At 45.5% G+C, this 15,035-nt stretch overlaps 1 protein-coding gene across 1 annotated transcript in view; it reads right to left on the bottom strand.

The window, feature by feature from the left end:
- The window catches only part of LOC148509538 (uncharacterized), a 28,493-nt gene that overhangs the window by 7,251 nt on the left and 6,207 nt on the right, over positions 1-15,035 (bottom strand). The window contains exons 3-4 of the mRNA XM_088442992.1: positions 3,582-3,774; positions 1,645-3,186 (exon numbers count right to left, since the gene is read on the bottom strand). Coding sequence (XP_088299118.1) covers positions 1,645-3,186; positions 3,582-3,774 — 1,735 coding nt within the window. The remainder of the gene's footprint in view (positions 1-1,644; positions 3,187-3,581; positions 3,775-15,035) is intronic.

Below are 15,035 nucleotides of genomic sequence, written 5' to 3'. Positions count from 1 at the left end.
TCATCTGCATGCTGCAGCGGGTCCTGGCAGCCGGGGGGGGGCGGCGTCAGGTAGGGGGCGTGGCCTAATCGCGTAAGGCGTGGCACGCCCCCTTTGAGGGAAAAAAACAAAAACATTTGCAGCGCTGGGGAGAGGGGTGCTGTGTGCCCCTCAGCCCGGCGCACAACCAATGGGGGATGCAATCAGGGTGATCGCTCCCCCATTTGGCATAGGACACTGCTCGGTCTGCTGCTTTAGCAGTCTTGAACAGTCTCCCAGTGCAGCCCAGCACACAGCAGCGTGTGCTGAGCTGCTGTGGATGGGGAGCTCTGCACCCTTGTGTACGGGCGATTGGCTGATCGCTCGTACACACTTGCTGATGGACAGATATGTCTGCAGACATATCTGTTCATCGGCTGTGCAGCACAGACAATGCGATATGTCTGAACGACGTTGTTCACAGACATGTCGTCTGTATACACTGGCCGACGGGGCACAATATATTGGCCGATCAATTGATCGGCCAATATATATCGGCAAGTGTGTACCCAGCATAAGGGTCCAGTCGTCTGCAGCTTTTTCATAATCAAAGTCTGTAGCATCTGGTTCCTCTAGTGAAATCATCATCAGCTTTTATTAGTGGGCTCTACTTCATGTTATTCTTTACACAGGGTCTATTTTTTTTTTTTGTAGAAAATCCTTAGAGCGGCCCTGATACTGCCCACTTGCTTTTTAGAAACACATTTTCTAACAGCGGCCCATGTACTGTCCCACTTGCAGGCTGGTCACAGATGGCAGCACTGCCCAGATACTGTCCTACTTGCTATCTGGACTGATAGCCAGCCCAGATACTGCCGCTACACAGAAGTCCCAGTAACTAACAACATACTTACTGGACAGCTGGCAGTGCTGCCCAGATAATGCCCCACTTGCTGGCTACACAGAAGGCCCACCCCCAGTAATAGACACACAGCCACTGAAATGCAGAGATTGGACACTGGCAACCACACGCCCCTTCCTTTTACACTAAGGGGATAGATGTTCTGCACTCTAGTCTGACGCGATAAGTCGCGCTGCGGTCTCTACAGTAAACGCCAGTGCAACACAACTTTTTTGCCCCCATCAAAGAGCCGGGCAACAGCTGACTCTTGCTGACCAGACTACCCAAAAAATAAAAGCATGGGGAGAACACTGCAATTTAATGTTACACTACTATACACCAGCTGGTATTGAGATGATCTGTGATTGCTATTTACTGCTGTCTCACTATTTATTCTTCTGTGCATTCCAGAGACAGCAGCTATTGCTCAGAAAGCATGTGCTTCACGATCTTTAATCACTCCAGGGTAGTGAAAAAAATAAAAATCAGATGCCCAATTGGTTTCTTAGTGTACCATGTAGCGGAAAAGGCTCTATGCAAACTGCAGATTGGAGGTACTGGAACAGCAAGTATAACTGACATGCTAGGCTTTATTATTTTAGCTTGCTGCCTATAATAGATCTACTTTGTACACGGTCTAACAGCTGAGACAGGGATTTTGAAATTCTGTTTTTAGCTGAGCTACAGTGAATCATCAGGGTAGAAAACAAACAATGCATCTCATCACTTGAGACATACAAAGTTAAAAAAATAAAGTGCCCTTTAATATTCAAGAAGAGACTTACTTTAATTTTCTCAGTTTCGCTTCTGCGGTCGGCTTCCTGTTTGGATATTAGTTCATCCTCAACAGCAGATGATGGTCTGACCTCACTTTTGACAGACTCTTTAGTGGTTTCAATGACCCGTAAATTACTACGGGGGTTGTAGATTATGGGAGGAGCCACAGGGGCAGGCATGTGAACCTGATGGACCGGTGGATACATGGGCCAGTTGGATGGGGGATACGTCGGATAGGGAGAGTAGGGATTAAAGTTTGGTGGCGGCATGGAATATGTCTGCACTATTGGTGTGGGACTGTATGGCGGATAAAGGGGAACTTGGGGAGCGGGAGAGATTGGCTCCTGCACATGGCTAATCGTGGGTGGCTGCATGGGTATTTCTACATTGTGTGAGGGAATGGCCTGCTCTTTGGGAACTGGCTTCTGTATTAGTGGAGGCGTTTTCTCTCTGGTGGTAGGTTTTGAGGGCTGGGGTATTGGTGGAGTCTGCTCTTTAACCGGCTGAACTGGCTTTGCGGCTTTCTCTATCTCTGCTGGTGGTTCAGTGAGGTCTTTTTCCTTCTTTTCTGTTGTAACAGGGGGCTGAGCAGTCTGAAGTTTGGGGACAACAGGACTGGTTTTGGCCACACCCTGTGGTTGCTCTGCTAGAGCCTGTGGAATCTTCTGTATATATTTCTTTCCATGAAGCCGTTCATGAGTTCTGTCAGCGAGTTGTCCGATTTCTGCTAAGCCAATATCCAACCCAATAGTCTTCAGCAGATCATGGATCTTTTCAAACTTTTGGTTATTGGGAGTCTCAGCAGGTGCAGGTACAGAGAGTGTTTGGCTAGATGACACTTTCTCAGAATCAGTGTTATTATCCTCATCACCATACAAGAATCTTTCCTCATCTTCAATTTCCGAGGTACTTCTTTGATTCTGATTCGGAGTGCTGCTAGAAATATTTTCTTTTGCCACGGGAGGAGATAATTTGCACTCAATATCCTTTGCATGTTCGTGTGGTAACAAAAAACGGTGCAGATTATCAACATCTGGTGTTTTAACTTCTTCCTTACGTTCCAAAAAGGGTCTGGTGGAATTGAAAGGAACTCCTTGAGCTTCACAGGCACTCTTGTTAAACATATGCAGGAAGTCTCCCATAGAGCCATTCTGGCTACTCTTACGGACATTTGCTGTAGGCAATTTGTTCTCAGAAATGTCATGTTGAGGTGTCTTGACCACATTGTCTGCATTGGCTAGTGTGCCACCCTGTTTTGCTGTGGTCAAGGTTCTACCCATTGGTGTTGCTGGAGATGGGTTACTTCCAGTTACAAGTGGAGAGTTAGTTTTCATTCCAGCTAAGGGAGGGTTGGAAATGCTACTCATCTTGTGTGCTGGAAGGATAGGACTGGGCTTCTGGTTTACTGGTGTCTTATGACTGGTTGTGATTTGTGGCAAGTTAGTCTTGCTGGGGCCCTTAGCAGCAATTTCAGAGCCTACTTCACTGGTTCTCACTGGAGCTGGGGAGGACTTCAAATCTGTTAGATCTTTGTTACTTGAATTATCAACCTGTTTTTAGAAGGAAATAAAAACAAAATTAAACTGTGAATAGAACCATGAATGTCCATGTGCAATACACCAATGCTGGCCGACAAAGGACTCCATTGCTGGTGTCAAGGATTTCTCAGGACATTTCTAAGAATACTTTTACAGCAGAGATGGAGTTATTTTCCAACACCGTAAAACAAAAAATGATTCCGCACATTTGTAGTTTAACCAAGTTCCAGTGACACATAGGAGGAAGCACTTACTAGTGAGAGGCTGCTGATCCTAGAATTCGCTCTATCAGGTCAGGAAATAAATTCCATTTGATGTGGGAAGTTGCACACAGATAAACAGATTCTTAACAACATGAGTAGTGGGGGTACAGTTATAGAGGAAGATGCATGGGACTGAGGACATACCCGAGGGGACTGGTCATTGCGCATGGCCTCTGGTTCAGTACGTTTCTTTAAAATGGACTTTTTTGGCATAGGCAGTGGTTCACCTGGTCTTCTATCCTGGAGGCTTGGATAGTTATAGGGGAACCCAGAGATTGGACGTGAGTCACTAGAACTCTTGTAGATACTGGACGTCGCCTCATGGCCAGATGCAGATCTGAAACAATAAAGAATAGGACTAAGAACTCCAACAACTACATGGCAACAATACCATGCAACCTGACATGTCTAAGATTGAGCTGATCATCTTCCCTCCTATCCAGGTCCCCTCTGCTTCCTCGATTTCACCATCCATCAACCACATCACCATCTCATCTATCCAGCAAGTCTGTCATTATTTCCTTAAATAAAGCACATTCAGTCCCTATCCCTGTCTTGTTTCTTCAACCTTTGCAATATCTCCAGGATCAGACCCTCTCACCCTAGAGTAGGGGTGGACAAACGGCTCCCCAGCTGTTAGCAAAATTGGCAAGGCATGCTGGGATGTGTAGTTTTATATTTGGCCATGTTCTAACTGTTGCAAGGCATAATGGGATGTGTAGTTCAACAACAGCTGGAGGGCAGCTTATTGCCCACCCCTGCCCTAGAGGAAGCAAAGACCCTCATCCACTCACTGGTCATCTCTAGACTAGACTACTGTAACCTCCTCTTATCTGGTCTCCTTGGAACCCATTTCTCTCCATTTCAATCTGTCCTCAATTCTTCGGCTCAGCTCATCCACCTCACCAAACATAATGCTTCTGCCTCCCCCCTTCAATTGGTCCCCTTTCCTTTCAGAATACAATTTAAACATTTCACACTAACCTATAAAGTCCTCATCCAATTCACCCACCCTACATTTCCAACCTCATCTCCCTTCACACTCCTGGGCACCCACTTTACAAACCTCCTTTTCTTCCTAGGAGACCAATTATATAGGGTCTACTCCAGAAACAAATTCTTTCAATATCTCCTCTTTTAAGTATATCCATCCAATAACTTCATTTATATGTTAAACGATTTTAAGAACCACCCTCAAACTAGATGGTTTACCTGTGAAAACTACAACTCCCAGAGCACCATCTTGATAAAGAGTTTATTAACTCGAAACGCGTTGGGTCGGAGGACCTACTACCTGATGGAACGGTTTTTAGACACACTACTGGAGTAAAGGTATGACCATTTAACTTTTGTTATATAAATCCCGGGACTTTTTTTTATACATTTCTCGTTACTTAGTCTGCCTCTCCGTAAGTGTTGCCTACCCCTTCAGTCTAAATATAACTTTTTATTAATTATTTTAGTGGGGATTTTTTTATCTTTGTGTGAATAAAACATCGCTCTTTTTGTAATATTGGAGTATATTCTGGAAATCATCATTTTTAAAGATACTGCTACATGCTTTCTACCACCACGATAACTTGTGAATAGCGGTACGCATTATTATGAATGACCTAAAACGATACCTTTGCAAGCTTTGCTACCTGCATATTAGTGTAAGTGAAGTACGCCACCTCTCTGAAATACACTAGATATCAACAACTATACTTCACAAGTCAGAGATACTACTAATCTGTAGGAGCTTTAATTCTCGTCCTAATAAAAGATACCTTTATGGGAAAATCACCTCCCTTTACTCAGTGAGAGGGGGTACGCTTGAATTTATCTCGCATAGATGCATAAATTATGTTGAGAAAGACTTTCATTGTATGTTTTTCTTCAGTTTTTACATTATTTTCATTTATTTATTTGCATAAACCCTTGGTGAATCCAACCCACATTGAGGACGTGCCAAACAGTATACAGAAACCTTGTCTATATTGAAAAGAGAAGTATAAGTATATATCTAATACATACATTCACTCCAAGGTGACTACAATTTTAGTGCCCTGACTCACATCATATCTATTTTTTCACCCACTTTACTCAGACTGCCATCTCTTGTCGCAACAGAGTACCTCCTCCCACTTCCAAGATTTTGCCCGTTCTGCTCCCCATCACTGGAACTCCCTCCCTATACCAAATACACTCTCCACTTCAATTCAAAGCTTTAAAAGAGCTCCCCAAACACTTCAATAATAAGCCTTCTAGATCTCACCCCTTCATGCGTCTCACCTTTGTCTCCTATCTAGGCTGTAAGCTCTCACAAGCAGGGCCCTCTTCCCTCTTGTGCTCCTCTTCTACCCACATTGGCTCTAAAACTTTAGGCATCACTACCATTGTGGGTACTGTGAGTGCATATGCAACAATGTATATGCAGCTTGTATCCCATGCCCTGCATTGGAATTTTTGGCGCTTTTTTTTTTCTTGCGTTCGGTTAGTACCGTTGAGGCATACGTACTGCGGAACCCTTGTGACACCATATAAATTACACAATTTACTAATGTAATATAATACAAATAGAGTTGTGTGTGTATGCAAGTAAGAGACAGCACTGAATACAAAATAAAAATTAATCACATGTAACCATGGTGCAAGATCCATAAAACAATCATACTTCACCTATCTGATATACAGATAGGAAGGTCCAGCAATAGTGAAGAAAGTAGTTAAAAAGTAGGGATGTGCAGGCTCGGATTAGTTCGGATTTCCTGCCAAATTTGGATTCTTCCCGCCAAAAATCGGGTCTCAGAAAGAGGCAAAACATAATCTTTCATGGACTTTTGTCCAGGAATGATGAGGTTTGTCCATGAAAGATGACGTTTTGCCTCTTTCTGAGACCCGATTTTTGGCTGGAAAAATCCGAACTAATCCAAGCCTGCACATCCCTATTAAAAAGTAGTTACATTTATTTAAAACTGTCCAGCATTGATAAAAGCCCAATGTATGTTTCAATCATATAGATGCTCCTGATGAAAAGGTACAAGATTGAAACATATACAGTAATACACTTAATCTGTGAAATACAGAAAGAAACGAAGGACCGGTACTCACTGTTGTGATGAAAATAAGAGAAATCTTTTAATCCAGCATACAGATGTATAATGCCAGGGGCGTGGCCTAGGTATATACCTTCATAATTAGTTCTTTAGGGGTCATCTATTACTCACTAGTGCTCCCCCCTTCCATATCCCGCGAGAACTCAAAACTACATTGGAACTTAATTACCCTTTCAGTGGCATCACCGTCAGATGAAATATCTGGGAGTTATGCCGGCCATACACAATGCAATATGCACCGTGACGGGGTATCCGACATATCGGGCGGTCCCCACACCCGATGCGATCAGGTGGCCGACCACCCGATATGCCGGCACCTCCCTCCCCCACTCGCATAGCGCTGCATGGGATCGCACATCGCATCCCCAGATCGACAACCTGCAGTAAGATCTGGGGGTGTGATGTATGACCCCATGGGTGCGGACACTATTCGATATCATGCCCATACACGCGATATAGCAGCCAAATCGTACCAATCCGTCGGATCGGCCGTTTTATCGCACCGTATATGGGCCGCTGTACTCTCACTAGAAACCATCAGTTATTTCAGGCTAACTACCCCAAGCTGTTGGCACAACTCAAGACATATATTGACAGCTGGAGTGGCAGTTATATTTCATGGACTGGCTGGGTCAATGCTGTTAAGATTAATTTATTGCCTCAACTGTTGTACTTCTTTCAGGCCCTACCAGTAAGAGTCCCTCCATATGGCTTTAAGAACTTACATCATATCACTTCACAATGCATATGGACGAAATAACGCGAGTGCGACTTGAAATATTACAGAAACACGCATCAAATTTCAAAGGCTACTACATAGTAGCCAGACATGCTCAAGGTGTCTTATGGAACCAGACTAAAGCTGCCCACACACATAGCGATATTTTACCCGATTGGGTCGATTCCGACACATTGGAACGACAGATCGTGTAAAATATGGCCAAATCTTGAGTAAATTGTGAGTCCCCAGTCATGACCACGATGCGATGCGCATCCCTGCTGGTCGCACATCGCATCGTCAGATCTGCCGTGCAGTAGGACAGATCTGACAATCTAGGACGCGATGCACTGTAAAAAGTCTGGATGCAGGAGAGATCGTATGAAGATTGGACACCAAATCGTGTGCAAATCGTGTGCAGAGCTGCCGGGGAGAGTTTCAAGGGCAATCGTACACAACGGCTGATCGTGAGCACATCGCTATGTCTGTGGGCACCATAAATCAGAAAGTATCAATTGAAGCTTGAATGCTCAGAGTAGATTTGTTTCCTCTCTGCCGTGCCTCACTCGACTGGTATAACCTAGATCCTCATTGCATCATCCAGTTATATTGCACACCTTAGCTACAGACGTGCCCACATAAATCCTTCTTGTGCGTTAAACAGCCCTTCTAGTCGCGCCATGCAGTGAATCTGTAACACCGTGTGTCTTTACATGAGAATAGGACACACAAGCAGCTTCTGCTGATTAAAATGAGTGTCACAGCCGCTGATACTGTAACGTAGCATCTTGCATGTAGATACAGCCGCAATCGCACACAGAATATAAGCATGCCAATATCATTTTAATCAGCAAAAGCTGTTTGTGCGTCCAAGACGCATTTGAAGGTAGAAAGTCGCACTAGAAGACGCTCAGTGCTACAGTCACAGCACGGCATGGCGTGACTAGAAGGGCTGTTCAACACGGAAGGAACATGTATGTGGACACATCTGTAGGATTAAATATACCTTTTAACCCTAAATACTTTCTTTTGCCACAAAACATCCCTGATGCCATTAGTCATCAACATAAACTGATAAGCCGCACGGCCCAGCAGCAGCAGCTTGGAAAAAAGAAAGATTCCAACTGCAAGAGAGCATAGCCAAAGCTATGGAATAGATGACTAGCATTCTCTATGGTTCCTCCAACAGTTTTACCAAAACATGGGAACCATGGACTTCACACTTTCATGTCGCTCCATGACCCCCGGTCATATAGATCAGAGAGGAGACAAAAAGGACTCCATATGTGGGGTACACTCCTATAGAATTAACAAGCTATAAAAAATACATTTTATTGGTATTCAAAAAAAAAAAAAAAAAAAAAAAAAAGGAGGAAAAGAGAAAAAAATGGCCAAAAACACCTATCAGGTTTGAACAATACAAACAAACAATTCTCCAATCGTAGGAAATACACTGCAATATGTAAATATATACCTATGGGAAAAATATATGTTCATATCTGTCAAAAACCACAAGGCAGGACTTTTGGTATTAAGATATACAATTTGGATGTAATCGGCAATCACAATTGTTTCCTGTGTATATTGAAAAAAAAAATAAAATATATATATATTATATATATATATATATATACATATATATACATACATATATACATATACATACATATACACACACAAAGTCTCCAGGTCCGGCACTCCAGATAATCAACCAAATCCTGCAGGGGTGCCCTCACATAGGGATAAATAGAAGCATGAAGGTGCAGCACTCTCCTCTCAATAAATCAAGCAGAGACCAAAGGATCAATAGAACGTTTCAGTACTATGGTTGAAGATGGTGCTAAAAGTACTGAAACGTTCTATTGATCCTTTGGTCTCTGCTTGATTTATTGAGAGGGGAGTGCTGCACCATATATATATAGCGCATTTAACAATGCAGGTATTCAGGATTTCCTGAGCAGATTTCGGCTATGCATCCATTCTCAATAGCGGAGTAAGCAGAGAGTCTTCCTTGGTGCGGTAGCAGCAATAAAACACATGCATATTAGAGTGAAATAAGCATACATACATATATGTATATATGCACATACACATAGCACTTAGCAATGCAAGTATTCAAGATTGCCTCTAAGCAGATTCTTGCTATGCAATCATCTCAATTTGTGATGTATAGTCAGTGCCTATTGAATAAATATATATATCTTGTTCATATCTTTCAAAACCCACAAGGCAGGACATTTGGTATCGAAATATACAATTTTGAATGTAAATCGGCAATCACAATTGTTTCCTATGTGTATTGAAATATATATAACAATAATTGGTAATCACAGTTGTCTCTCCTCCACCAAAGAAAAAAAAAAGGATGTTTAATGCCCGCCCGACAGCATCCTTAATCTAGGCTTCTATCATCAAGCTCCCCCATGTGATGATAGCCTAGATTAAGGCTGAAAGACGCCATTGGGCGGACATTATGCATCTTTATGCTGGTTTCAACGTTTCCTCTGAGTGTCTGTCCTTCATTTCTTTCTGTAGTTCACAGATTGGGGCGAGTGTATTATATTATTTTTAATAGACATTTTATGGAGAGAGAGAAAAAAACGCTTGTCTTCAGAGGAGTAGGCTGCTGGTACCAGGAAACAGCAGAGTCTCTGTTACAGACAGAGATGTGTCCGGAGCCCCTGCTCGGAGCAGACCCCGGGGCTGTCTCAATACCAGGTCCCCCATGCGTTGCGCTATTACTGGTCTCGGGCCAGCCTGGAGGAGGGTAAGAGCTGCGCTCAACAATAAGTTAGTGAGCAGATCAGCGCTGACTAACCAATCAGCATGGCACTCCTTAAAAGGGCACAATGCTTTTTCACCATCACAAATCTGGCAGTGTGCGGTGCCCTGCTAAAACACCCTAGTGCAGACTTTACCAAACTCTGCCATTACAGTCCAGATTTTAAAGGATATCCATGCTCGAGTCCAGTTGGCTAAAGGAAATTGACCGAGGTACTAAGTCACCTGTGCTCAAGCATGGAAATTGTAAAACCTGGACTGTAATGGCGGAGTTTGGGAACCTCTGCCATAGCATGAACACTAAGTATCCTGGAGAAAAGCATTTATACTCCATGGGGGCTTGTGGTGGCATCAGGTCTTGTGGATTTCTATATTCATGAGGTAATCATTCTGCTGGATCAGTTATCCCACCTGCCTCCATAGTCAGAAATCCTCATGACCTGTTGGGGATACCTGATTTTTGGCATTGAGAACAACAGTTATTTCTGAAGGTTCTATAGATTGTAAGCTAGCAAGCAGGGCCTTCCAACCTCTGTCTGTTATTACCCAGTTTTATTCTATTAATGTTTCCTGTGAAGCACAACAAATATGTTGCGCTATACAGTGATCGCGCCTGACCATTTCTAGGTCACATCATAATTTATGCTTTAGAGCTCCACACATCCCGACATACCCCTAGATTCTCCCAACAGCATCAGACCTCCCCACATGCCCCTTAAATGCATGTTTAACGCCTTCATGAGCCTACATGTGCTAGGACTTGTCTGTACACAAAACACATAGTGAATAAAAATATGAGATATGGTAAGAACTTACCTTTGTTATCTCTATTTCTACGAAGTCCATAGGGTTCCACAGGATACCTTGGGGTATAGGCGATGGCGGCAGACATCCAGGCACCACAGAGTTAAAAACTTCTCCATCCTCCCAGGATGCACTGGGGTCCCTCTCCTATACCCCGCCTCCAAGCCTCAGGCACTCAGTTTAGTCACAAGCCATAGGCCGGAGGAGGATCAAGAGAGAGAGAAGAAAGTCTGGAACACACAAGAATCCCAGTCTCACCAGAGGGTGACCAGAACCACAGCCCATCTGCAGTACAGGTGCGACAGGGTGGGAGTCCTGTGGAACCCTATGGACTTCATAGAAATAGAGATAACAAAGGTAAGTTCTTACCATATCTCATATTTTCTACATCAGGGTCCATAGGGTATCCACAGGATACCTTGGGGATGTCCCAAAGCAGTATCCTTCAAGGGTGGGGACGCTCCTGTGCTGAGAGGAGAATCCGTCGCCCGAAGGAAGCATCCTGAGAGGCGTAGGTATCAAAAGCATAATACCGTACGAAAGTATGGACAGATGACCACGTGGCCGCCTCGCAAAGCTGAACAGCTGAGGCGCCACATCGAGCTGCCCATGAAGGACACACAGACCTAGTGGAATGAGCCTTAACAGAAGATGGAACAGGAAGGTCCTCGTGAGCAAAAGCGTCAGAGGTAGCCAGTCGAATCCATCCTGCCAATGTTTGTTTAGTGGCAGGCCAACCTCTTTTATGGAAGCCATAAAGGACAAACAAAGAGTCTGACTTCCTACAGACAGAAGTGCGGTCCACATAGATTTTCAAGGCCCGCACCACATCCAAGGTGGCCTCACCAACCGAAAGGTCCGGTGAAGTAAACTATGGTACAATAATTTCCTCGTTGATATGGAAACTAGATACCACTTTTGGAAGAAACCCAGGACGAGTGCGCAGCACAACCCTGTTTCTATGAAAAATTAGAAATGGAGGTCTACACGAGAGAGCTCCCAATTCTGAAACCCTTCTGGCCGAAGCAATAACCAGAAGGAATACAGTCTTAATGGTTAGCCATTTCAAATCCACTGAGCCCAGTGGTGCAAAGGGCAGTCCTTGAAGAGTCTTCAAGACCACAGCCAGATCCCATGGTGCCACAGGTGGAACAAAGAGAGGCTGAATAAGAAGCACCCTTTGCATGAAAGTGCGGACATCAGGAAGCATAGCAATCCTACGATGAAACCACCCTGAAAGTGCAGACACCTGTACCTTCAGGGAAGCTAGGCGAAGACCCTGGTCTAAACCCGCCTGTAGGAAGGCCAGAACCCTGGACAATCTGAACATCTGAGGAGCATACCCTCTAGTGCGACACCACTGGAAGAAAGCCCGCCACACTCTATGGTAGATGTTGGCAGATGAAGGCTTCCGAGCTCTCAGCATGGTGTTGACCACCGAGCTGGAGAAACCTCTGGACTCAATAGGGCAGTCTCAATAGCCACGCCGTCAAAGACAGCCGACTCAGGTCCGGATGAAGGCAAGGACCCCGAGACAGCAGGTCCTGACGTTGAGGCAACAACAGCGGAGTGTCCAGTGAGAGACTCTGAAGATCCGTGTACCAGTGAAGCCTGGGCCACTCTGGATCAATCAGCAGTAGCATGCCGCCTTCTTGCTTGAATTTGCGTATCATTCGAGGAAGAAGGGAGAACGGAGGGAAGAGGTATGCATACTGGAAAGTAAACTTGACCGCCAGAGCGTCCACTAGACAAGCCTTTGCGTCTCTTGTTCCTGACCCGAACATCGGCAGTTCGTTGTCGTGTCGTGAGGCCATCAGATCTATCTCTGGAAGGCCCCACTTGTTCAACAGTAGCTGACACCTCCTGGTGAAGAGACCAATCTCCTGGATGCACGTCTTGACTGCTGAGAAAGTCTGCTTCCCAGTGGAGAACTCCTGGTATGAACACTGCTGAAATTGCAGTGAGATGCTTTTCCACCCATACTAGAATGCGGGACACCTCTATCAGAGCCGTCTGACTGCGAGTCCCTCCTTGGCGGTTTATGTATGCCACCGTGGTGGCGTTGTCCAGCTGTACCTGCACAGGTTTTCCCTGCAGGACCTGTCGTGCTTGCTGGAGAGAGCCTTGAATACTGCCCGCAGTTCCACTATGTGTATTGGAAGAGCAGCTTCTACCGATGTCCACCTTCCCTGAAAGAAGTGTGAACCCATCACCGCTCCCCAGCCCCGGAGACTGGCATCCGTCGTCAGAAGGGCCCAGTCTGCGATCCAAAAGGGGCGCCCCTTGTTCAGGTGAGCCATCTATAGCCACCAGGCCAGAGATAATCGCACCTCCGGGGAAAGCACCATAGTCTGTGTCTATCCTTTGGGGCGACCCATTCCATCTGGAGAGGATCAGCTTCTGCAAAGGTCTCGAGTAATGGAGCATACACACGGTCAGACTTGTCAGATGAACGATTTGAACGATTTTACCAAAGTTTTGAACGATTTTTGACTGCATTAAAATGAATGGAATCGTCCAAGTCTGACTGCAAACACATCAGATGTCAGATATCGTTATCTGACAAACGGGAACGCGCATTGTAGATCGTCCATCGTTCAGGCATGTCAGATATGTCAGATTTTCCTTCAGATATGAACGACTGAACGATTTTTAAATCGTTATCGTTCATATCTGAAGGAAAAATCTGACCGTGTGTATGCACCATAAAACTGGGCAAACTCCACCATGTCGAACATGGATACCATGGATGCCAGTAACCTCATTGCCGAGTGAATATACACCCGGCGACTCTGCAGGCAAAGATGGACCTTTGCTTGTAACGCAGAGATGTTTCCTCCCGTCACCAAGATCCTCTGATGTTGGGAATCCAACAGAGCTCCTAGATGGAGCATCCTCTGTGATGGTACCAGGGAGGACTTCTTCCAATTTATCAGGCAGCCGAAAGACTGCAATACAGAGACTGTTAGTTGCAGATGTCGCTGAAGTTTCTCTGAGGACTCCACCAGTAACAGGAGATCGTCCAGATAAGGTAACAGACGGACTCCCTGCAACCGCAGGTGGGATGCCATGATGGCCATAACCTTGCTGAACACCCGAGGTGCTGTAGCCAAACCGAAGGGCAGAGCCTGAAACTGGAAGTGGTCCTTGACCACTGCAAATCTGAGGAAGCACTGGTGTGCTGGGACAATAGGGATATGCAGGTAAGCACCCTGAATATCCAGCGACACCATGAAATCCCCAGGTTCCATTGCTAAAATAATGGAACGCAGGGTCTCCATCCTGAACCGAGGAACCCTCAGAAATTTGTTGAGGGATTTGAGTTTGAGTATCGGCCGGTAGGACCCATTGGGTTTCTGCACCAGAAAAAGATTGGAGTAATACCCCAATCCCTTCTGAGACAAAAGGAACTGGCACTATAACTCCATTCTGGAGCATCGAGTGCATTACCTTCTTGAGTTCCCGGGCCTTGTCCCGATTGAACGGAATGCCAGTGGTGAAAAACCGGCTGGGAGGCCTCCTGCGGAAGGAGAGGGTGTACCCCTGAGAGACCACTTCTCTGACCCATGTGTCTGAAGTGGTCAGACACCAGCTCTGGGCGAATTTCAGAAGTCGGCCTCCCACTTTGAGGTCCCTCAAAGAGAGGCCCGTCCCGTCAGGCCGAAGGTTTGTCATCGGACTTGGGAGTGGGACGTCTGGTACTCCAGGCCTGAGTCCTGGGCTTTGCAGGTTTCTTGGCGGCAGTCCTCCCAGGAAAGGACTGTACCCTGGGTCTGTTCTGCGTTCTGTAGGGCCGAAAGGACGAAGAACCCGCTCCTGATGGGACAGTAGTGGAAGACAGACACGCAGACTTAGCTGCTGCCGAAGTAGCCACAATTTTGTCTAGATCAGGGCCAAACAGCACTTCTCCATTGAAGGGTAACCCCTCCAAACCCTTTTTGGAATCAGCATCCGCCTTCCAAGAACACAGCTACAGGATACGACGAGCCACCACTGCTGCCGAGGAGATCTTGGACGCCATGAGGCCCATATCTAAAGCTGCCTCATTAATGTAGGTAGGTGAGTCCCTTAAATTACGCACCAACTCCACCTGTTCAGGTGACGAGTCTGGGTCCAGGGATGCCTCCAAGGTATCAGCCCAGTGCTCCATAGCTCTTGCCAGCCAGCACACGGCCAAAGCCGGTCTGGACATAAATC

This window comes from Taudactylus pleione, unplaced genomic scaffold, assembly GCF_031769625.1.
Source record: "Taudactylus pleione unplaced genomic scaffold, aTauple2 ptg000320l, whole genome shotgun sequence".
NCBI classification, from domain to species: domain Eukaryota; kingdom Metazoa; phylum Chordata; class Amphibia; order Anura; family Myobatrachidae; genus Taudactylus; species Taudactylus pleione.
Note: the sequence above shows the minus strand (reverse complement) of the source record. Positions and strands in the feature narration are given on the sequence as shown.